The sequence below is a fragment of the Oncorhynchus clarkii genome, chromosome 6 (assembly GCF_045791955.1).
Source record: "Oncorhynchus clarkii lewisi isolate Uvic-CL-2024 chromosome 6, UVic_Ocla_1.0, whole genome shotgun sequence".
In the NCBI taxonomy this organism is placed as follows: Eukaryota; Metazoa; Chordata; class Actinopteri; order Salmoniformes; family Salmonidae; genus Oncorhynchus; species Oncorhynchus clarkii.
Genome location: NC_092152.1, coordinates 78,097,155 through 78,122,223, shown reverse-complemented (window position 1 = coordinate 78,122,223; position 25,069 = coordinate 78,097,155). Strand labels below are relative to the sequence as shown.

The 25,069-nt window shown below is 45.0% G+C and overlaps 1 protein-coding gene across 1 annotated transcript in view; it reads left to right on the top strand.

Annotated features, from left to right (window-relative positions):
* LOC139411640 (transient receptor potential cation channel subfamily M member 7-like) overlaps nt 1–25,069 on the top strand; it is an 81,150-nt gene that overhangs the window by 16,595 nt on the left and 39,486 nt on the right. Inside the window, exons 3-17 of the mRNA XM_071158237.1 lie at nt 6,481–6,519; nt 8,655–8,865; nt 9,822–10,035; nt 10,430–10,554; nt 10,861–11,032; nt 14,314–14,488; nt 14,606–14,729; nt 15,257–15,329; nt 21,405–21,505; nt 22,127–22,261; nt 22,471–22,524; nt 22,646–22,786; nt 22,963–23,097; nt 23,818–24,095; nt 24,453–24,681. Of these exons, the coding sequence (XP_071014338.1) occupies nt 6,481–6,519; nt 8,655–8,865; nt 9,822–10,035; nt 10,430–10,554; nt 10,861–11,032; nt 14,314–14,488; nt 14,606–14,729; nt 15,257–15,329; nt 21,405–21,505; nt 22,127–22,261; nt 22,471–22,524; nt 22,646–22,786; nt 22,963–23,097; nt 23,818–24,095; nt 24,453–24,681 (2,206 nt within the window). The remainder of the gene's footprint in view (nt 1–6,480; nt 6,520–8,654; nt 8,866–9,821; nt 10,036–10,429; nt 10,555–10,860; nt 11,033–14,313; nt 14,489–14,605; nt 14,730–15,256; nt 15,330–21,404; nt 21,506–22,126; nt 22,262–22,470; nt 22,525–22,645; nt 22,787–22,962; nt 23,098–23,817; nt 24,096–24,452; nt 24,682–25,069) is intronic.

Below are 25,069 nucleotides of genomic sequence, written 5' to 3'. Positions count from 1 at the left end.
CTGTTCTGGCAGCTCGTGGTGGTCCAATGGCCTATTAAGACGCTTTATGCTTTCTCTCCATGTCTCCCATCCCACCCATGGCATTATTAACCGAAGCTAGCAGAGCGGAAACCAAAGCCTACTGGAGGCACGGTTCGTTCAAATCGAACCCAAGAGCGGAGAGAAAGGCCAGTGCCTGTTGTGCACCGCGTATCATCCACCTTGCACCTCTGAGCGGAGAGAAAGGCACCGCGTATCATCCACCTTGCACCTCTGAGCGGAGAGAAAGGCACCGCGTATCATCCACCTTGTACCTCTGAGAGGAGAGAAAGGCACCGCGTATCATCCACCTTGTACCTCTGAGAGGAGAGAAAGGCACCGCGTATCATCCACCTTGCACCTCTGAGAGGAGAGAAAGGCACCGCGTATCATCCACCTTGCACCTCTGAGAGGAGAGAAAGGCCAGTGCCTGTTGGGCACCGCGTATCATCCACCTTGCACCTCTGAGCGGAGAGAAAGGCACTGCGTATCATCCACCTTGTACCTCTGAGCGGAGAGAAAGGCCAGTGCCTGTTGGGCACCGCGTATCATCCACCTTGCACCTCTGAGCGGAGAGAAAGGCACCGCGTATCATCCACCTTGCACCTCTGAGAGGAGAGAAAGGCCAGTGCCTGTTGGGCACCGCGTATCATCCACCTTGCACCTCTGAGCGGAGAGAAAGGCACTGCGTATCATCCACCTTGTACCTCTGAGCGGAGAGAAAGGCCAGTGCCTGTTGGGCACCGCGTATCATCCACCTTGCACCTCTGAGCGGAGAGAAAGGCACCGCGTATCATCCACCTTGTACCTCTGAGAGGAGAGAAAGGCACCGCGTATCATCCACCTTGTACCTCTGAGAGGAGAGAAAGGCACCGCGTATCATCCACCTTGCACCTCTGAGAGGAGAGAAAGGCACCGCGTATCATCCACCTTGCACCTCTGAGAGGAGAGAAAGGCCAGTGCCTGTTGGGCACCGCGTATCATCCACCTTGCACCTCTGAGCGGAGAGAAAGGCACTGCGTATCATCCACCTTGTACCTCTGAGCGGAGAGAAAGGCCAGTGCCTGTTGGGCACCGCGTATCATCCACCTTGCACCTCTGAGCGGAGAGAAAGGCACCGCGTATCATCCACCTTGCACCTCTGAGCGGAGAGAAAGGCACCGCGTATCATCCACCTTGTACCTCTGAGAGGAGAGAAAGGCACCGCGTATCATCCACCTTGTACCTCTGAGAGGAGAGAAAGGCACCGCGTATCATCCACCTTGCACCTCTGAGAGGAGAGAAAGGCACCGCGTATCATCCACCTTGCACCTCTGAGAGGAGAGAAAGGCCAGTGCCTGTTGGGCACCGCGTATCATCCACCTTGCACCTCTGAGCGGAGAGAAAGGCACTGCGTATCATCCACCTTGTACCTCTGAGCGGAGAGAAAGGCCAGTGCCTGTTGGGCACCGCGTATCATCCACCTTGCACCTCTGAGCGGAGAGAAAGGCACCGCGTATCATCCACCTTGTACCTCTGAGAGGAGAGAAAGGCACCGCGTATCATCCACCTTGTACCTCTGAGAGGAGAGAAAGGCACCGCGTATCATCCACCTTGCACCTCTGAGAGGAGAGAAAGGCACCGCGTATCATCCACCTTGTACCTCTGAGCGGAGAGAAAGGCACCGCGTATCATCCACCTTGTACCTCTGAGCGGAGAGAAAGGCCAGTGCCTGTTGGGCACCGCGTATCATCCACCCTGTACCTCTGAGCGGAGAGAAAGGCACCGCGTATCATCCACCTTGCACCTCTGAGAGGAGAGAAAGGCCAGTGCCTGTTGGGCACCGCGTATCATCCACCTTGCACCTCTGAGCGGAGAGAAAGGCCAGTGCCTGTTGGGCACCGCGTATCATCCACCTTGCACCTCTGAGAGGAGAGAAAGGCACCGCGTATCATCCACCTTGCACCTCTGAGAGGAGAGAAAGGCACCGCGTATCATCCACCTTGTACCTCTGAGCGGAGAGAAAGGCCAGTGCCTGTTGGGCACCGCGTATCATCCACCTTGCACCTCTGAGCGGAGGCAGTCAGCAGTTGGAAAGTAGCCTAGACAAAATCAGACCATAGAAATTGAGGGAATTATTTGATAAATACTTCCATTGAAAACAGCTTTCTTTCATTGTTCCAGCAGCCAAAGACACAATCCTAGTCATATTAGCAACCCATGCTAGTTGTTGCATCTTTAGATCTCCCCTCTTTCTAAATGCTTTTTAGTGTCTTCCAGCTACTTGCAGTCTGGAACATTCATGCAGAGCCTACTGCTGCGTGTGCATTGTTGCGCTTATTCTGATCTGTTGCATCAGCCTAATTGCTTTGTATTTATTTTTTTATATACAGTGGTTATATGAATTTTGGATCTGTTGTCCCAGAACAGTCCTAAGGTCTGTTTTGAACCGTCCCAGACATCTAATTTTTAACGTCCCGGGGCGAGAGGGACACCTTTTTAATTTTGAGCCCTGTAGCTACGTCTCCTCAGCAAACAGCACAAAGAGAGAGAGGTAGTGCATGCTGCTGAACTGTTACTGCAGGGCTGCAACCTCTGGGGACCGAGCGCAACCTAAAGCGTTTTGAGGCTGGGGGATCCAATTGTAAAATGAGGAGCAGGTGTTGTCTGTTTATAATCTGACAAAATAATATGATGGTGTGACGTGTAGGCTAGGTTGTGTGTGTTGTGTTTAAGGCTTGTATGAACTTGAAGGTCTCCTGCCGCTTAGTACTGTAGTATTTCCTACTTGAACTTGCTGGAATGTGACATTGCAGTGCTGGAATTCTACAGAGGTCCCGTTTGTACACTTTTCACACTACTGAACTATGCTGGCCGGGTTACAATGCTGCAACTGTGTTGGGAAAGACAATCTGAAAAGAAAAATCCAAGCACAGTACGGTTTGGGTTCGAGGCAGTGTGATAGGGTGCTAGTGTGTGTGGTGTAAGTGTGTGGTAGAAGTGTGTGGTAGGTTAGTCATTCAGTTCACCACGTCTACTGGCCAGCTGGACACTCAAATAAGTTGGCTCTTTTCAAAACATGTATTTTATTGTGAGGTACTAACAAAAGATTTCACACTGGCTATTTTTCCAAATATGACATCAATCGTTGCCAGTTTACCCTCAGTGACACGCATTCTATCCCCACACTCTAAAAGTAGTGGTTCCCAACCTGGTGTCTTGAGAGTTCCTTAAGGACCTTCAATGCTGCAGACATTTTTTGGTACCCTTCCCCCAGATCTGTGCTTCGAAACAATCCTGTCTCGGCGCTCTACGGACAATTCCTTCGACCTCATGGCTTGTTTTTAGCTCTGACATTCACAGTCAACTGTGGGACCTTATATAGACAGGTGTGTGCCTTTCCAAATCATGTCCAATCAGTTGAATTTACTCCAGGTGGACTCCAGTTGTAAAAACAAGGATGATCAATGGAAACAGGATGCACCTGAGCTCAATTTCCAGTCTCATAGCAAATGGTCTGAATATGTTTTTATTTTTTATACATTTGCAAAAATGTGTATCTGTTTCCACTTTGTCATTATGGGGTATTGTGTGTAGATTGCTGAGATTTTTTATTTTTATTTCATCCATTTTAAAATAAGGGCTGTAATGTAACATGTGGAAAAAGTGAAGGGGTCTGATTGCTTTCCGAAGGCACTGTGTCTATATACACATCAATTACACGAAAAGCAGAACACAAACATATGAAACAAACACTTTCTTCAGTAAAAAGGCCATCTAACGTCTTCCTGAATTTCACCTAGAGCCACCAAATCCACCCACTTTTGGAGATAATTCCTAACTCGGTGGAGATCATATCCAATATCAGCTTTCTGTATAAACTAGAGGAGTCTGTTGGCCCGACCAACCAGTGCTCCTGCACATTGGCTAACCGGACTATCTGCATTGTGTCCCGCCACCCCCAAATTGCCAACCCCTCTTTTACGCTACTGCTACTCTCTGTTCATCATATATGCAGTCACTTTAACCATATCTACATGTACATATTACCTCAATCAGCCTGACTAACCGGTGCCTGTATGTAGCCTCGCTACTTTTATAGCCTCTCTACTGTATATAGCCTGTCTTTTTACTGTTGTTTTATTTCTTTACCTATCTAGGGTTCACCTAATACCTTTTTGCACTATTGGTTAGAGCCTGTAAGTAAGCATTTCACTGTAAGGTCTGTATTCGGCACACGTGACAAATAAACTTTGATTTGATTTATATATCGGTGTGAGTGTTACTCAATCAATGCTAGCTGGTTTACTTATTGATCATCCTAACAACACTACTGCTTCCTGTGAAGTACAACCCCGAGATGGGCTAACAATGGGTACATGATGAACGTGTCTTCAAACAAGACTAGATAGAAACTATTGTCTGGGTTCATCTCTCTTATTTTATAAGGCCAGGTTACAGCTAAACTATATATGCAAAAGTATGTGGACACCCTTTCAAATTAGTGGATTTGGCTATTTCAGCCACACCCGTTGCTGACGGGTGTATAAAATCTAGCATACAGCCATGCAATTTCCATAGACAATCATTATCAGTAGAATGCCTTACTGAAGAGCTCAGTGACTTTCAACATGGCACCGTCATAGGATGCCACCTTTCCAACAAGTCAGTTAGTCAAATTTCTGCCCTGCTAGAGCTGCCCCATTCAACTAAGTGCTGTTATTGTGAAGTGGAAACATCTAGGAGTAACAACAGCTTAGCCGTGAAGTGGTAGGCCACACAAGCTCACAGATCGGGACCACCGAGTGTGTAGCATGTAAAAATCATCTGTCCTCTGTTGCAACACTCCCTACCGAGATCCAAACTGCCTCTGGAAGCAACGTCAGCACAAGAACTGTAAGTCGGATTTCCATGGTCAAGCAGCAGCACACAAGCCTAAGATCACCATGCGCAATGCCAAGCGTCGGCAGGAGTGGTGTGAAGTTCGCCACCATTGGACTCTGGAGCAGTGGAAACGCGTTCTCTGGAGTGATTAATCACCATCTTCACCATGGCATTCTCTTAACCAGCTTCACCTGGAATGCTTTTCCAACTTCACCTGGAATGCTTTTCCAACCGTCTTGAAGGAGTTCCCACATATGCTGAGCACTTGTTGGCTGCTTTTCCTTCAATCTGCAGTCCAACTCATCCCAAACCGTCTCAATTGGGTTGAGGTCGGGTGATTGTGGAGTCCAGGTCATCTGATGCAGCACTCCATCACTCTCCTTCTTGGTCAAATAGCCCTTACACAACCTGCAGGTGTGTTGTCATTGTCCTGTTGAAAAACAACGGATAGTCCCACTAAGCCCAAACCAGATGGGATGGCGTATCGCTGTGATAGCCATGCTGGTTAAGTATGCCTTGAATTCTAAATAAATCACAGACGGTGTCACCAGCAAATCACACCTCCATGCTTTACGGTGGGAAATACACATGCGGAGGTCATCTGTTCACCCACACCGCATCTCACAAAGATGCAGCGGTTGGAACCAAAAGTCTCCAATTTGGACTCATCAGACCAAAGGACAGATTTCCACTGGTCTAATGTCCATTTGCTCAGGTTTCTTGGCCCAAGCAAGTCTCTTCTTCTTATTGGTGTCCTTTAGTAATGGTTTCTTTGCAGCAATTTGACCATGGAGGCCTGATTCACACAGTTGATGTTGAGATGTGTCTGTGACTGGAACTCTGTGAAGCATTTATTTGAGCTGCAATTTCTGAGGCTGGTAACTCAAATTAATTTATCATCTGCAGCAGAGGTAACTCTGGGTCTTCCATTCCTGTGTCGGTCCTCATGAGAGCCAGTTTCATCATAGCGCTTGATGGTTTTTACGACAGTATTTGAAGAAACTGTCAAAGTTCTTAAAATGTTCAGTATTGACTGACCTTCATGTCTTAAAGGAATGGTGGACTGTCGTTTCTCTTTTGTTTATTTGAGCTGTTCTTTCCATAATATGGACTTGGTCTTCTACCAAACAGGGCTAACTTCTGTATACCACCCCTACCTTGTCACAACACAACTTAATGCGTTTGAGCCAATCAGAAGGAAAGAAATTACACAAATTAACTTTTTAAAAAGGCACACCTGTTAATTGAAATACATTCCGGGTGACTACCTCATGAAGATGGTTGAGAGAATGCCAAGAGTGTGCAAAGCTGTCATCAAGGCAAAGGGTGGCGACTTTGAATAATCTCAAATCTAAAATGTAATGTTGATTTTGCACTTTTTTTTGGTTTCTACATGATTCCATATGTGTTATTTCATAGTTTTTTGAGGTCATCACCATTATTCTACAATATAGAAAATAGTAAAAATAAAGACAAACCTTTTGAATGAGTAGGTGTTCTAAAACTTTTGAATGGTAGTGTAGGTATATAATGTATGTATAATACTTATATTTTACTTCATACTCTAATGTGAAGATGTGTTTGTTGATGTTGTTTCAGATGCCTTCCAGGATGTCAGATCTGCCAGCAGTTGGTGAGGTGAGTCTTTGGCCCTATTCTGATCTCTCAGCCAGACGTGAGCCCAGTCCTTGACTCAAGACCCTGGGACCTCCTCAATTCAACCAACCTCTTCTAAAATACTGTACTGACATAAACAATAACTGGTATTAAAGTTCTGTGTGGAAGTGTCACCTAGTCTCTATTGCACTCCACGCCTATGGTTCTTCACTGTATGTAGTGCTGTATCAGTGGCAGTCGGTGCCGTTTTAAGATGAGGAAGGACGATTTTTACTATATTTTTATGAGCATGCCGTTATTTCTGTTACAGCATATTTGATGACTGTCATTCATATTCGCCCAACTCAATGTAACATCGTTTAGGTTACTACATGATAGTCCAATAGTTGCAAACGAGAGTTTCTATTGGACAAATTAATGTATGTGTATCCCCGTTTCGTTACGTTTGCTCCAGTTTAAGAACGTTTTTAGGCGGAATGAATACACCCCTTATCACACGCAAATACAGTTCACTTTCATAGCAGCCACATACAAACAGCATGATCACTTTGCTCGTTAATTCCTTCTCAAATCTATGTGCTTTCTTCATCTCACCTTTCCCCTTCATTTGTGGGCTTCAGTGCACAACACATCAGCTGTCTGTGACCAGGCGAAAAAACCTTTCCATGCCAAATCTTTATATCATAACCGCTAACCTCTACATATAACCTACGTCGTTGTCACCATATTAGCCAATATCAGTCAACATAGCTACTAGATCTAACGTGTTAGTAAACCCGCTACAGTCATGCAGTACAGTTAGCAAGCAGTTTAGCAGTTACACCGGCGGGCCCCGGTGGCAATACATTTATAAAGCTTACCCTGACTTGGAAAAGTTCCAGTGTTGAATAGCCATACCCAGCTAGCTAACATGGCATCCCTCTCTGTTTGAGCCAGGTGTTTTGAGTAGGCTAAACTAGCTAGCTGCATTCGCTAGCTAAAGTAAGCAAAAGTAAAAAATATAAAATGAATATAGTTTGTTCTCTCGATCTCTCTGGCTTCTCCTTCATTTTAAAATAAATGTAATTGTTCATAACTGTTCAACTATTGTCTTTCTCTCTCTTTGAGTCAACTATTCACCACATTTTAAGCAGTGCTAGCTAGCAGTAGCTTATTCTTTCAGTACTAGTCATTATCTGATCCTTTGATTGGGTGGACTATATTTCAGTTCAAGCTGCAAGAGCTCTGATAGGTTGGAGGAAGTCCTCCGGAAGTTGTCATAATTACTGTGTAAGTCTATGGAAGGAAGTGAGAACCTTGATAATCCTAGGTTTTGTATTAAAGTCAATGTACTCTGAGGACGGAAACTAGCTGTCCTCCGGCTACACCATGGTGCTACACTACAGAGTTCTGCTGAGGCTACTGTAGACCTTCATCGCAAAACCATGTGTTTTAATCAATTATTTTGTGACACGTGAATATATTTAGTATAGTTTTATCTAAAAAGGATAACATTACTATTATTTTTTTTATTCACTGAGGATGGTCCTTCCCTTTCTCCTCTAAGGAGCCTCCACTGTACTGTATATAGTACTCCACTGTATATTACTGTGTATATAGTACTCCACTGTATAGTACTGTATATAATACTCCACTGTATATATTACTCCACTGTATAGTACTGTATATAGTACCCCACTGTATAGTACTGTATATAGTACTCCACTGTAAATGTCTGTGTATATAGTGCTCCACTGTGTATATAGTTCTCCACTGTATATTACTGTGTATATAGTACTCCACTGTATATTACTGTGTATATAGTACTCCACTGTATAGTACTGTATATAATACTCCACTGTATATTATTGTGTATATAATACTCCACTGTATAGTATTGTGTGTATATAGTACTCCACTTTATATAGTACCCCACTGTATATAGTACAGTACTACACCCCGGTCCTGAAAAGAAACAATTACCTTCCAGGCTTTGTGTGTCAGGAGGAACACATCATCTCTCTGAGAGAGGGTGTAGCAGGACCTAGACTGCCCTGTGTGTGTGTGTCACTTTATAGAAATGTAGAGGGGTAAAGTTGATGATTCATATGGGGCTCTGATGCGTCTGTGTGTAAAATAATATTTATCTCTGTGTGTCCCCCCCCCCCTTCCTCTAGATGCTGCTGTGGTCGGCTGGTACGGCAGCATGCTGGGTTTACAGCCAGCCTGGCCATGAAGTACTCAGACGTGAACTTGGGTGGGGGGGCAGAGGGTGGGGTGCAGCCGGAGTTGGAGGAGTGGGCTGTGGACAAACACACACAGGAGAGCCCTACAGACGCTTACGGCATCGTTAACTTCCAGGGAGGGTCGCACTCTTACAGAGCCAAGGTAGGGTGGAGAGAAGCTTACACACACACACACACACACTCTCACATCTCCATGGTGGACCTCACAGAGATAGACACTCTCTAAGCGCTTAGCTCAACAAATCAAACCAGTGTCTCAGTCACATTGTCTCTGGCCATCGCCACCAGCTCCAAAGGTATACATTATTAGACATCCTTTGACCTGGCCTAGCATTCTGGAAACTCTTCCCTGAGCTGAGCAGCCTAGCCTGTCTAGTCTGCCTCCATAGCCAGCGGGTGAGTCCCAAATGGCATCATATTCCCTATATAGTGCACTACATTTGACCATGGCCCATTGGGCTCTGGTCAAAACTAGTGCACTATGTAGGTAAAAGGGTGACATTTGGGATGTAGACACTTATACAACACCTAGGAAAACACTTTTACCTCAGACTAACTTACTTACTTAGGCCTGTGTATTCCTTGCAAAACATACGCAATGTTTTTGATGAGTCACCTCCATCCCTTTTGGGCTAAACTAAGTGTTTATTATTGGTTATTCTACATGAAGTAGGTGAATATAATCACACAACGCCATTTAGTCTACTATTTTAGAAACAGCAGTGACTGTAATACGGGCAAATCCCCCTGTTAAAACTCCAGGTTTATTATGCCTTGGAACAAGAGAAGGGGTTGTGTGGCTGTGAGACTGAGAATATCCTTTACTGTACGTTCAGGACCGCTTTCCACGGCCCAGATTGACACATTTAATGGTGACGATGTATCAAGCATGTCCATGTAGGTCTGGGAAATCCACCCTCCAAGACCCCAGTGTTGACATTGGAACATCATTAATAGTCATCTTAAGCTCGAGTTCAAACTTAAAATCAAAGATGGGTGTATTTTGAAAGGACTGCAACATTTAGTTTGTACAAGAGAAGTTCAAACCCTCCAATCTCTCCTTTCCTCCCCTCCTCTCCACTCCTCTCCTGTCCCCAGTATGTGCGTCTGTCCCATGACAGCAGGCCAGAGAGCATCCTGAGGCTGATGCTGAATGAGTGGCAGATGGAGCTTCCTAAGATCCTCATCTCTGTCCACGGAGGCATCCAGAACTTTGACCTGCACCCCCGAATCAAACAGGTGGTGGGGAAGGGCCTGATCAAAGCTGCTGTCACCACCGGGGCATGGATCCTGACAGGAGGGGTTAACACAGGTGATACACATACACACGGGCATAGAAAAACGCACATACGCACAGATTCGAGCAAACTCTCTCACACACAGTGACTTACTCTTCTTATTAGGTCAAATACACACAAGTCGGGTGTTCTGTCTTAGCAGAGTTGTGTGTCTCTATCCCAGCGCTACTGGGACCTATATACTGTGTTTAACTCATTATGGAGACCTAATGATAATGGTTGACTCCTTACTTAATGACAGTGTTTAACTGATTACATAGTGGGTTAATTAACCAGACTGGTGTTTATTCTGACTGGTCCTGATAGTAACACTCAGCTACAGCAGACTGGTTGTCCAGACAACTACACTAGTCTGTTTTGATCCATTACTTGGTGTTGATTGGTTGTATTTTAACCCCTGACCTCCAGGTGTTGCCAAACATGTGGGTGATGCGTTGAAGGAGCACTGTTCTAGATCGTCAAGGAAGATCTGTACAATTGGAGTCGCTCCCTGGGGCGTCATTGAGAACCGCAATGACCTCATCGGGAGAGACGTGAGGAACACACACTCACACACACAAAAGTTTGTTTTTTACAATCCTTGTGGGGACCAAACAATTGATTAAAATCCTATTTTTCCCTAACCTTTAACCTCTAAACCTAACTCTCAAACCTAAAAGAGCCTTTTACCCTGTGGGGACCGAAGAAATGTCCTTTTCCTTGTTTTACTATCCTTGTGAGGACTTCTGGATAGTGAAACCTAAACACAAACAAGCACATCACAATACTTATTTACCCAGTATTTATTTTAAGTGGTCAAAAATATCTGCTGTCCAGTCTGAGTAAAGTGTATGTTCCAGGTTGTAGCCCCCTACCAGACGTTGCTGAACCCCCTGTCCAAGCTCAACGTGTTGAACAACCTCCACTCCCACTTCCTGCTGGTGGATGATGGGACGGTGGGGAAGTACGGAGCTGAGGTCCAACTACGCCGCGAGCTGGAAAAACACATCAAACTGCAGAGGATACACGCACGTAAGAGACACACACACACACACACACACACACACACACGATAAACACATCCAACTGCAGAGGATACACGCACGTAAGAGACACACACACACACGATAAACACATCCAACTGCAGAGGATACACGCACGTAAGAGACACACACACACACACGATAAACACATCCAACTGCAGAGGATACACGCACGTAAGAGACACACACACACACACACACGATAAACACATCCAACTGCAGAGGATACTTTAGCAATAAAGCATGAGAATCGTGGATTATAGTGAATTACACACAATTCTGGGCTGTAGTTAGGCACAGTGGGAAGCTGCGTGCCGGGAAACAACCCTTGAGTATTATTCATGATCGTCTACAGGTTTGAGTCTGTTATTCATGATCATCTACAGGTTTGAGTCTGTTATTCATGATCATCTACAGGTTTGAGTCTGTTATTCATGATCATCTACAGGTTTGAGTCTGTTATTCATGATCGTCTACAGGTTTGAGTCTGTTATTCATGATCGTCTACAGGTTTGAGTCTGTTATTCATGATCATCTACAGGTTTGAGTCTGTTATTCATGATCGTCTACAGGTTTGAGTCTGTTATTCATGATCGTCTACAGGTTTGAGTCTGTTATTCATGGTCATCTACAGGTTTGAGTCTGTTATTCATGATCATCTACAGGTTTGAGTCTGTTATTCATGATCGTCTACAGGTTTGAGTCTGTTATTCATGATCGTCTACAGGTTTGAGTCTGTTATTCATGATCGTCTACAGGTTTGAGTCTGTTATTCATGGTCATCTACAGGTTTGAGTCTGTTATTCATGATCATCTACAGGTTTGAGTCTGTTATTCATGATCATCTACAGGTTTGAGTCTGTTATTCATGATCATCTACAGGTTTGAGTCTGTTATTCATGATCATCTACAGGTTTGAGTCTGTTATTCATGATCATCTACAGGTTTGAGTCTGTTATTCATGATCATCTACAGGTTTGAGTGCCTTATTGCTTATATAAAATGATGTTTAACATGTTTTCATAAAACAAAAAAATGAGAATTCATTTTATTCATCTTTCCACCCAGTTATAGTGTCTGGACAAACTCCAGTTGTGTGTTCTATTTATGTGGTTGCTTGCCAAAAGCACATTTTTTTTTGTTTGTTTTATTGGCACATTAGCTAGCCAAGTGGACTGGTCGTCCGTTCTAATTGATAAAGGTTACTATGCAGGCTAGCAATTTTTCCTTTTCTAGCTAAGCAACTAAAGCTAACACAATCACACCAAGCAGCTGGAATGACAGCAAACTAGCTACATTTTTGTATGTTTCACCTTTGTTTCTATTGCCATTTCTTTGGATATATCCATAATAATTATGCTGATGCATGAACAGGGCCGGCCCGCCCATTAGACAGGATTAGGTGGTTGCCTAGGGTGGCAGATTGACGAGGGCGGCATTTTACGAGCTAAACTGACCAGGAATCACCTCCAACAACACATAACGCCTCACATAATTCTGCCCAAAAACAATGAAAACGTATCTCGCCCAATGGCATACGGGCTATTTAGGTGAGTGCTGATACCACCCCATGATAAGGAGTGCCCACTTTGCCAAAGTCAGGGTTGCAAAATATTTAGCTTGTCCATTCCCAGCATGCCTCTCCAGGGTGCTGTTGGAGATGAGCAGAGCGGCGGTGCTCCACCAACACTCAAGTCACATAACATGAATCATGTAGCCTATAGTAGAAAGAGTAGTAACCTGTGGTTTTTCTGTTGCCTACAGACTGGAGACCATATTTATGACAATGTTATGAGACAGACACTTTTTTTTTTACATCAAGCACGTCTCTTTGACCAAATAGCCCTATTAAATAAAAATGCAATTCAATATCCTAAAACCAGGATGTGTCCAAATAAAATGTACAATATGGAATTAAATTAGGCTTCTCACGACTGCTGTCTGGGAGTTTTACTCCGTGGGCTAAATGGTCATGAATCAATTGTAGGCCAATTTGTCCATTTTTTTACGAGCTGATCATAGCAAAGAAGAAAATACTTGTGTATTTCCGGCTGTGTAAACACACGGATTCTCACTGAAATGGACTCATAACTCCTGATAATCTTGGGTATCTCATATGCAGATCTTAAATAGACAAAATGATTAGGCTTCAGCCTTGGTCAGGAATCCGGATTAGGCTAATAAAATGCTGCTACCTGTTTTACAATCAGTAGTACATGGATGGGCATTCATAAAATTGCATTGTGGGCTGTCACTGTAGGCTACACTATTCTAGTTTTTCTGGGATAGGAGGAGGGCGGTAATTTTTTCTCGCCTAGGGCGGCAGAACGGCCAGGACTGGGCCTGCCTGAATTCACCTGGCTCAGAGAAGCTGTCTGTCTCGTCCAGACACGTTCAGTCTCATTTTGCACGTTGAAGGTTGCATTCCAACATTGTTGCAGAGATTGGAGAGGCAGACTGCAGGGTTTAGACAAACCCCCACTGTTGCAAACCAAATGTTAGGCTAGAAACATGGGGAAACAATGTCAAGATGCTGTTTCCGGTAGAGAGAAAGGTTTGGAATTGCCTGGCTGGGCTGTGGGACAGTGAATGCGCAGTGATAATTCAAATTGAACTGTTAACAAGCATTACCTGAGGATTATCGTAAATAAATAATGACTTATCAACCAATTAACATCCAGGATCCAAACGTAACGTTTTATAATGATTATTTCCACCCCAGGCGTCTTCTCTGCGGCTGTGTGTTGAGAGTACTTTAACACCTGAAGGCAATGTCTGAGAATAATGGTCAGGTCCAAAATTATTGGCACCCTTGATAAAGATTAGCAAAAGAAGTCTATCAGTCAGTGTCTACTGTAGTTGCTGTATCTCCGCCTTTTCTGTCTCTGTGTGGTGCTTCTAAGTGCCAGTGTGTGACAGAGGCAGTTACCAGAGACCGGCTATTATCACAATAACCTTAGATCCCCTATTATTAAAATAGCCTAGGCAGACACCCATACAGAATGCACACCCACTGTTATTATGGTGTGGCAGTCTGCTGACCTGCTGAAACACCCTCTTAAAATGGAGCTTTAAGACCTGTCACATGTCTCTCTGTTAACCCTTTACTGCTTTCCTGTTGTCATCACAAACAGAGACCAATAGAATACAGCATCTCGATGAACATACAGTGTTGATATTTGAGATGTTTCCAATGTTCTTAACAGCATATTTAGTGATATTCTGGCTTTCTCTCTCTTTCTCTGTCCTTTGTTTCTCCCTCCCCCCCAGGAATTGGTCAGGGTGTTCCTGTGGTAGCGTTGATATTTGAGGGGGGTCCCAACGTAATCCTGACAGTGTTGGAGTACCTTCAGGAGACTCCACCTGTTCCTGTGGTGGTCTGTGAGGGGACTGGGCGTGCTGCTGACATACTGGCCTACGTCCACAAACAGACTGAGGAGGGGGGGTGAGACACACATTCTTCTAACAGATTGCATCACATATAATGGGGTTCCACAGGGTTCTGTGCTAGAACCGTTACTTAGAGGAATGATCGTGGATGTAACTTCCTTTAACCCTTCAGGGGTCTACCTGACGGTGTGGAGATAGAAATCATCGCTACGATCAAAAAGACGTTCAACTTCAGCCACAGCGATGCTATACACCTCTTCCAGACCCTTATGGAATGTATGAAGAGCAAAGAACTGGTAAACACATGGTTAACTCACAGTGAATACATGGAAATCTATTCCACATCAGGTAACTGATGCAAGCAGTAGAATCAGATTTAAAAACAGATAAAAATACACCTTATGGAACAGTGGGGACTGTGAAGAGACACACACACAGGCACAGACACATTCACATAAGACACACACGTACACATGGATGTTGTTTTGTAAATATGTGATAGTGGACTAAATGTATTGGGTAAAGTGTTCTGACATGTAATGTCATGTAATATTTCAAATTGTATATAACTGCCTTCCTGGCCCCAGGATGAGTAGCTGCTGCCTTGGCAACAGCTAATGGGGATCCTTAACAGATACTGAATGAATTTGAAGAAAAAGCTGAATCCTACAATGCATACTGTGTCGTCTGTTCATAGTCTGATTAATATAATGATACTGATGACGCTTATCGTTTTTCATAAATACCAGAACGTATTGCATTACTTTAGATTTTTTAATGACCATGTGGGTTTTTCTCCCTCTCTCCTTCCTCTGGACGACAGATCACGGTGTTTCATATCGGCTCTGAGGACCACCAGGATATCGACGTGGCCATACTGAGGGCATTACTGAAAGGTGTGTTGGGTAACTTCATCTCAGTGTCCTGTTGTTTGACTGACAGAAGATCTGTGCCCATGACTCCCCTCTGACCTAGAGAAAGGGAGAGGGCAAATGAAAAGATCCCAATAATAAAACAAACAGAAGGGCGAGACAGTGGGTTGTGTAACCAAAGTTTTCATTTTGAAACTGATACTATAGATATGTTTTGAGAAGTCAACACTCTCCTCCCTCCGTCTGTCTGTCTCTCTCGTCCTGCTCTCTCCCTCTACTCCTGAGCTCTCCTACTATCTATCACTCTCTCGTCCTGATCTCTCTCGTTGTCCTACTCTCTCGCTATCTCTCTCGTCCTCTGTTTCTCTCACTATCTCTTGTCCTGCCGCTATCTCGCGCTCTTTCTCTCGCTCTCTCACTTGCTCTCTTTTGGGGTTTCCCTGTGGGTCTCAGAGGGGCTTATTGCTAGACACTCCGAGACCCCATTCTCACAATACATAAAGCTGTCCTCTTCTCACTTTTCTCTATTCTATTCTATCCGATCTGGCTCTAACACAGAGGGAAAGAGAGAGCTCTGAAAGGATAGGTATTCACATGAACTAGTCTGTCCCTGTGTATTCAGTAGTTGTGTGTCTATCTATCAGTGGTCTTCTGTCATTGAATAAGAAGTTCAGACAAATGCAGGAATGTGTTCAAAGTCCGCCCCACGCAGCTTGTCTACCAGCTATGTAGATCCCGTAGTAGAGGAACCAGTCCAGTCAGTTAAGAGTTCAGGACATTCTGACTGAGCATAATAGATCCCCAGCCAGCAGGACAATATAAGCCTGTCAAACCAGCATTAGTCTTGGTACACCAGTAACACATCCTCAATAGAAGGCCTCAATAGCTCATTCGACCCTTAAGGATACATACACAAGCATATGGAAATACCTTTAAAATAGCTGTCCAGTGTTTCCAGATTTCTATGAAATATGACCTACACTGCTCAAAAAAATAAAGGGAACACTAAAATAACACATCCTAGATCTGAATGAATTAAATATTATTATTTAAATACTTTTTTCTTTACATAGTTGAATGTGCTGACAACAAAATCACACAAAAATGATCAACCCATGGAGGTCTGGATTTGGAGTCACACTCAAAATTAAAGTGGAAAACCACACTACAGGCTGATCCAACTCTGATGTAATGTCCTTAAAACAAGTCAAAATGGGGCTCAGTAGTGTGTGTGGCCTCCACCTGCCTGTATGACCTCCATACAACGCCTGGGCATGCTCCTGATGAGGTGGCGGATGGTCTCCTGAGGGATCTCCTCCCAGACCTGGACTAAAGCATCCACGAACTCCTGGACAGTCTGTGGTGCAACGTGGCGTTGGTGGATGGAGCGAGACATGATGTCCCAGATGTGCTCAATTGGATTCAGGTCTGGGGAACGGGCGGGCCAGTCCATAGCATCAATGCCTTCCTCTTAGCCACATCAGCTAATGAGCCAGCGCGGTGATAATGAGAAGTCTCCTCTATGAGGAAATATGAGACGTGTCCACTATGAGGAAATGTGAGAAGTCTCCTCTATGAGGAAATATGAGACGTGTCCTCTATGAGGAAATATGAGACGTGTCCACTATGAGGAAATGCCAAGCATGTTTGAAATACAACTTTGAGGTGGGGTTTTTGAAGAGCTTGTGTTTTTCCCTGTATTTTATGCTTTGGTCACATGAGTATAGGAAGAGTATAAGTCAACAACATGATTTGTGTTTGAGTTAACAGATTATGAGCTGTTAAATGTGAGATTTTCTTTGGACAGTTACTTTAAGATGTCCTCCATAAACATATCAGATGAACCGTAAGGTTACAGAGACATGTTTGTAAATATGGAAATGTCCCGTCTCCCACATCAGGATTTACATCCTGAAAATACAACTTGAACTTTAAACTTTACCAAAAGGAAATCCTGTAGATTAGAGTGTACATTGGATCCCATGTTAGGATATGGTTCTGTGTAAAACAGTAGTGGTGATTTAGTATGGTAATTCATCTGTATTATTCTGTATGGTTGTTTCTGTATTGTCCTTCCCCAGCCCTATTCTCTAAATCCTGCTGCTAAGTCAACAGGAAACACACAATTAATGTGGCTTTGCCTAGCAATTAGTTTGTGTGTGTTGTGTGTGGTGTGTGTGTGTGTGTGTGTGTGTGTTGTGTGTGTGCTTACGCTGCTGCTACTCTGTTTATTATATATCCTGATACCTAGTCACTTCTAACCCTATCCACATGTACATACTACCTGGTACCCCTGCACATTGACTCAGTACTGGTACTCCTCGTATATAGCCTCGTTACTACCTGGTACCCCTGCACATTGACTCAGTACTGGTACTCCTCGTATATAGCCTCGTTACTACCTGGTACCCCTGCACATTGACTCAGTACTGGTACTCCTCGTATACAGCCTCGTTACTACCTGGTACCCCTGCACATTGACTCAGTACTGGTACTCCTCGTATACAGCCTCGTTACTACCTGGTACCCCTGCACATTGACTCAGTACTGGTACTCCTCGTATACAGCCTCGTTACTACCTGGTACCCCTGCACATTGACTCAGTACTGGTACTCCTCGTATATAGCCTCGTTACTACCTGGTACCCCTGCACATTGACTCAGTACTGGTACTCCTCGTATATAGCCTCGTTACTACCTGGTACCCCTGCACATTGACTCAGTACTGGTACTCCTCGTATATAGCCTCGTTACTACCTGGTACCCCTGCACATTGACTCAGTACTGGTACTCCTCGTATACAGCCTCGTTACTACCTGGTACCCCTGCACATTGACTCAGTACTGGTATTCCTCGTATACAGCCTCGTTACTACCTGGTACCCCTGCACATTGACTCAGTACTGGTACTCCTCGTATATAGCCTCGTTACTACCTGGTACCCCTGCATATTGACTCAGTACTGGTACTCCTCGTATACAGCCTCGTTACTACCTGGTACCCCTGCACATTGACTCAGTACTGGTACTCCTCGTATATAGCCTCGTTACTACCTGGTACCCCTGCACATTGACTCAGTACTGGTACTCCTCGTATATAGCCTCGTTACTACCTGGTACCCCTGCATATTGACTCAGTACTGGTACTCCTCGTATATAGCCTCGTTACTACCTGGTACCCCTGCATATTGACTCAGTACTGGTACTCCTCGTATATAGCCTCGTTACTACCTGGTACCCCTGCACATTGACTCAGTACTGGTACTCCTCGTATATAGCCTCGTTACTACCTGGTACCCCTGCACATTGACTCAGTACTGGTACTCCTCGTATACAGCCTCGTTACTACCTGGTACCCCTGCACATTGACTCAGTACTGGTACTCCTCGTATACAGCCTCGTTACTACCTGGTACCCCTGCACATTGACTCAGTACTGGTACTCCTCGTATACAGCCTCGTTACTACCTGGTACCCCTGCACATTGACTCAGTACTGGTACTCCTCGTATACAGCCTCGTTACTACCTGGTACCCCTGCACATTGACTCAGTACTGGTACTCCTCGTATATAGCCTCGTTACTACCTGGTACCCCTGCATATTGACTCAGTACTGGTACTCCTCGTATATAGCCTCGTTACTACCTGGTACCCCTGCATATTGACTCAGTACTGGTACTCCTCGTATATAGCCTCGTTACTACCTGGTACCCCTGCACATTGACTCAGTACTGGTACTCCTCGTATATAGCCTCGTTACTACCTGGTACCCCTGCACATTGACTCAGTACTGGTACTCCTCGTATATAGCCTCGTTACTACCTGGTACCCCTGCACATTGACTCAGTACTGGTACTCCTCCTATACAGCCCCGTTACTACCTGGTACCCCTGCACATTGACTCAGTACTGGTACTCCTCGTATATAGCCTCGTTACTACCTGGTACCCCTGCACATTGACTCAGTACTGGTACTCCTCGTATACAGCCTCGTTACTACCTGGTACCCCTGCACATTGACTCAGTACTGGTACTCCTCGTATACAGCCTCGTTACTACCTGGTACCCCTGCACATTGACTCAGTACTGGTACTCCTCGTATATAGCCTCGTTACTACCTGGTACCCCTGCACATTGACTCAGTACTGGTACTCCTCGTATATAGCCTCGTTACTACCTGGTACCCCTGCACATTGACTCAGTACTGGTACTCCTCGTATACAGCCTCGTTACTACCTGGTACCCCTGCACATTGACTCAGTACTGGTACTCCTCGTATACAGCCTCGTTACTACCTGGTACCCCTGCACATTGACTCAGTACTGGTACTCCTCGTATATAGCCTCGTTACTACCTGGTACCCCTGCACATTGACTCAGTACTGGTACTCCTCGTATATAGCCTCGTTACTACCTGGTACCCCTGCACATTGACTCAGTACTGGTACTCCTCGTATATAGCCTCGTTACTACCTGGTACCCCTGCACATTGACTCAGTACTGGTACTCCTCGTATACAGCCTCGTTCCTACCTGGTACCCCTGCACATTGACTCAGTACTGGTACTCCTCGTATACAGCCTCGTTCCTACCTGGTACCCCTGCACATTGACTCAGTACTGGTACTCCTCGTATATAGCCTCGTTACTACCTGGTACCCCTGCACATTGACTCAGTACTGGTACTCCTCGTATATAGCCTCGTTACTACCTGGTACCCCTGCACATTGACTCAGTACTGGTACTCCTCGTATACAGCCTCGTTACTACCTGGTACCCCTGCACATTGACTCAGTACTGGTACTCCTCGTATATAGCCTCGTTACTACCTGGTACCCCTGCACATTGACTCAGTACTGGTACTCCTCGTATATAGCCTCGTTACTACCTGGTACCCCTGCACATTGACTCAGTACTGGTACTCCTCGTATATAGCCTCGTTACTACCTGGTACCCCTGCACATTGACTCAGTACTGGTACTCCTCGTATATAGCCTCGTTACTACCTGGTACCCCTGCACATTGACTCAGTACTGGTACTCCTCGTATATAGCCTCGTTACTACCTGGTACCCCTGCACATTGACTCAGTACTGGTACTCCTCGTATATAGCCTCGTTACTACCTGGTACCCCTGCACATTGACTCAGTACTGGTACTCCTCGTATACAGCCTCGTTACTACCTGGTACCCCTGCACATTGACTCAGTACTGGTACTCCTCGTATACAGCCTCGTTACTACCTGGTACCCCTGCACATTGACTCAGTACTGGTACTCCTCCTATATAGCCTCGTTACTACCTGGTACCCCTGCACATTGACTCAGTACTGGTACTCCTCGTATATAGCCTCGTTACTACCTGGTACCCCTGCACATTGACTCAGTACTGGTACTCCTCGTATACAGCCTCGTTACTACCTGGTACCCCTGCACATTGCCTCAGTACTGGTACTCCTCGTATACAGCCTCGTTACTACCTGGTACCCCTCCACATTGACTCAGTACTGGTACTCCTCGTATACAGCCTCGTTACTACCTGGTACCCCTGCACATTGACTCAGTACTGGTACTCCTCGTATACAGCCTCGTTACTACCTGGTACCCCTGCACATTGACTCAGTACTGGTACTCCTCCTATATAGCCTCGTTACTACCTGGTACCCCTGCACATTGACTCAGTACTGGTACTCCTCGTATATAGCCTCGTTACTACCTGGTACCCCTGCACATTGACTCAGTACTGGTACTCCTCGTATACAGCCTCGTTACTACCTGGTACCCCTGCACATTGACTCAGTACTGGTACTCCTCGTATACAGCCTCGTTACTACCTGGTACCCCTGCACATTGACTCAGTACTGGTACTCCTCGTATATAGCCTCGTTACTACCTGGTACCCCTGCACATTGACTCAGTACTGGTACTCCTCGTATACAGCCTCGTTAATGTGTTTGTTACTATTTCCTTTTTATTTAGCAAATATTTGTCTTTCTATCTCTGCATTGTTGGGAACGGGCTCGTAGGTGAGCATTTTCCTGCAAAGTCTACACCTGTTGTATTTAACGCATGTGACCAATAACATGTGATTTGTGTGCTGCTCCTCCAGGCACCAATGAGTCTGCGTTTGACCAGCTGGTTCTGACTCTGGCCTGGGACCGGGTGGACATCGCCAAGAACCATGTGTTTGTCTACGGACAGCAGCTACTGGTACGTCTATCTGTGGCTGGCTGGCTCTCTTCGGCTCTTTCTCTGGCTGGCTGGCTCTCTCTGTTTATGTGGCTGGCTGTCTGTGTGGCTGGCTTTCTGTCTGTCTGTGTGGCTGGCTTTCTGTCTGTCTGTGTGGCTGGCTCTCTGTCTGTCTGTGTGGCTGGCTCTCTGTCTGTCTGTCTGTGTGGCTGGCTCTCTGTCTGTCTGTCTGTGTGGCTGGCTCTGTCTGTCTGTCTGGCTCTGTCTGTCTGTGTGGCTGGCTCTCTGTCTGTCTGTGTGGCTGGCTGTGGCTGGCTCTCTCTCTGTCTGTCTGTGTGGCTGGCTCTCTGTCTGTCTGTGTGGCTGGCTGTCTGTCAAGACTGCATCTATTATGAACGTGCTTTTCATCAGTATCAGCCTAAATGGAATAAATGTCATTTAAACCCCAAATATCTCCTAAGCTAGCCACTCCAGAGTCAGTGGTCCTATATGACCCAAGGGACAGGCTACAGGAAGGCTGCCAGTAGACTGTTTATTTTGACTAATTTGAACTGGTCTGGTGTATTTATTCATTGTTAGTGCAGTCAATGTTGGATCCATGTTGAGGTGTGTGTGTGTGTGTGTGTGTGTGTGTGTGCGCAGGTGGGTTCGTTGGAGCAGGCCATGCTGGATGCCTTAGTGATGGACCGTGTGGAGTTTGTGAAGCTCCTGATTGAGAATGGAGTTAGCATGCACAGGTTCCTTACCATCACACGGCTGGAGGAGCTATACAACACGGTAACACACACACAGCTCACCAATTTCACACACATACATGTAATGATGCTCCACAGGGCTCTATGCTGGTACCATTTACTGTTCTCATCACACGTGCAACCTCTCAATTCTAACGTTTGATTCGTATTCTGTCAAAATCATTTCTAAACGGTCTGTTTATCCATGGTCCTGCTGGGCATCGTGTTTTATCTGTGTCTCTTCTGTTCCAGAAACAGTCCCCTACCAATCCCACGCTCTTCAACCTCGTAAGGGATGTCAAACAGGTACATCTTTGACTTCTTGTCAACCATTGATTGTCAAAGTTTGAATTAATTTGAACAATAGTAATTGATGATGATGGTGTTGTTGATTAGTATGGCTCACTATGACTCTAATTGTTTCCAGGGTAATCTCCCCCCTAACTACAAGATGACCTTAATTGACATTGGCCTGGTGATAGAGTACCTGATGGGCGGGACTTACAGGTGCAACTACACCAGGAAACGCTTCAGGATCATCTACAACAATCTCCATGGCAACAGCAGGGTAAGGGTTAACGGTTAGTGTTAAGGGTTGAAGATAAAAGGTTAAAACGTAAGTTTGCTTCAGGGTCAAGGGTTAAACTCATTGTTCACACATTGTTTTGATCTTTCACTGATTGATTAATTTAGAGTAATGGTGAAAGTAAACTGTTCTCTATCTTTTTCTCTGTCTCTCTCCAGAGGTCAGGTCGCCACTCTGCAGGGCCTGGGTCCCACCTGAGGAAGAGCCAAGAGTCGTTCAGTATCCAGGCCGACAAGAAGGAGAAGACCAGGCACAACCACTTCATCAAGACTGCACAGCCATACAAACCCAAGGTACACACACACACGCACAACATGGAGAGTCATATTTGAGAACACACTGTGACTTGTGTGATGGCAAGAAACAGCCTGTCCACTGATGACCTTGTGGAAATCTATACCAATGTAATTTGACCATGCCTGGAGTATGACAGTGTGTTGCTGGTAGGCTGCACCAAGATGCAGCAAGCTGCACTGGATAAGGTACAGAAAAGGACAAGCAAGATAATAACAAAAACAGAGACATCCCACTGACCCTTCCACCACTACAGCCATGGAGAGAGCAAGCAGCAGTAAGATTGATCACTGACATGCACCAACCTGACCACCGTCTACAGGATCTCCTACCACAGAGAAGGGGAGAGTACTGGCAGAGTCCTCCACAACCAGAACCAACTGTCCAGCATCAATGCAAGGAAAAATGGGCTGAAAAATTCTACCATTGACATCTGCCATCAGACTTTTTAATAACAAAATGTGACTCTTTAAACTGTAATTTCTTGTAAGATGGAACCTTTTTTTATTTAATGTAGTATCTTGTTTTTGAAGTATTGTCTGAATGTAACTGTGCATTCTGCATTACTCTTGTTGACTGCGAGCATGAATGAAATAAATCAATCAAATCACTACAAACCCAAGGTGTGTGCACACACACACACACACATACACACCCACAGAACTGAGCCATCAGATTATTCAAATCGCCCTCTTGACGCCCACCCCTCTCCCTCTTAGTTGGAGTCGGCGACAGACCAGTCCAAGAAAAAAGCCAAGGAGGAGATAGTTGACATCGATGACCCAGAGACACGCAGGTTCCCGTACCCGTTCAATGAGCTGCTGATGTGGGCCGTCCTGATGAATAGGCAGAAGATGTCTCTGTTCTTCTGGCAGCATGGGGAGGAAAGCATGGCCAAGGCCCTGGTGGCCTGTAAACTCTGTCGCTCCATGGGCTATGAGGCCAAGAAGAGTGACGTGGTCGACGACACCTCCCAGGAACTCAAGGACTACTCCAAGTATGACACATTACACACCAAATAACTAGGACACTTCAATCCTCACTAATACTCAAGACTACTATAATATGTGACAGATTACATACTAATACTTTAAGTACTCCAAGTATGATGCATTACTACTAGTAGTCACTAATACTCAAGGCTACTTGAAGTATGAGTATTACTGAGTATTAGTATGTGATGTATCAGACTATTTTTGTGAGTGAAGTGACCATGAGGAGCTGTGTTGTGGTGACTGATGAGGATGTTAATGATGGTGTTTTCAGTGAGTTTGATACCGTGGTATGTGTGTGTCATGTTCAGAGGGATGATGTCTGGAGTAATGTAAGGTTGATGATGATTATTATTTCATAGTGAATTTGGCACCCTAGCAGTGGACCTCCTGGAGCAGTCATTCAGACAGGATGAAACCATGGCGATGAAACTGCTGACCTACGAACTGAAGAACTGGAGTAACAGCACCTGTCTGAAGCTGGCCGTGTCGTCGCGGTTACGACCCTTTGTGGCTCACACCTGTACCCAGCTGCTGCTGTCAGACATGTGGATGGGACGACTCAACATGAGGAAGAACTCCTGGTACAAGGTGACACTGCCCAGCAATGCAGTGTATATATATATACACACACACTCAATAGTGTTCCACATGGCTCTGTGCTTGGATGGTTATTATAGATGTATTTCGTTTTTCCAGGTGATCCTCAGTATCCTGGTCCCTCCTGAGTAAACATAAATAAACATATATACAATAAATACATTTAAAAACTAAATATAATAATGTATATATCTCTAGGTGATCCTCAGTATCCTGGTCCCTCCTGAGTAAACATAAATAAACATATATACAATAAATACATTTAAAAACTACATATAATAATGTATATATCTCTAGGTGATCCTCAGTATCCTGGTCCCTCCTGAGTAAACATAAATAAATATATACAATAAATACATTTAAAAACTAAATCTAATAA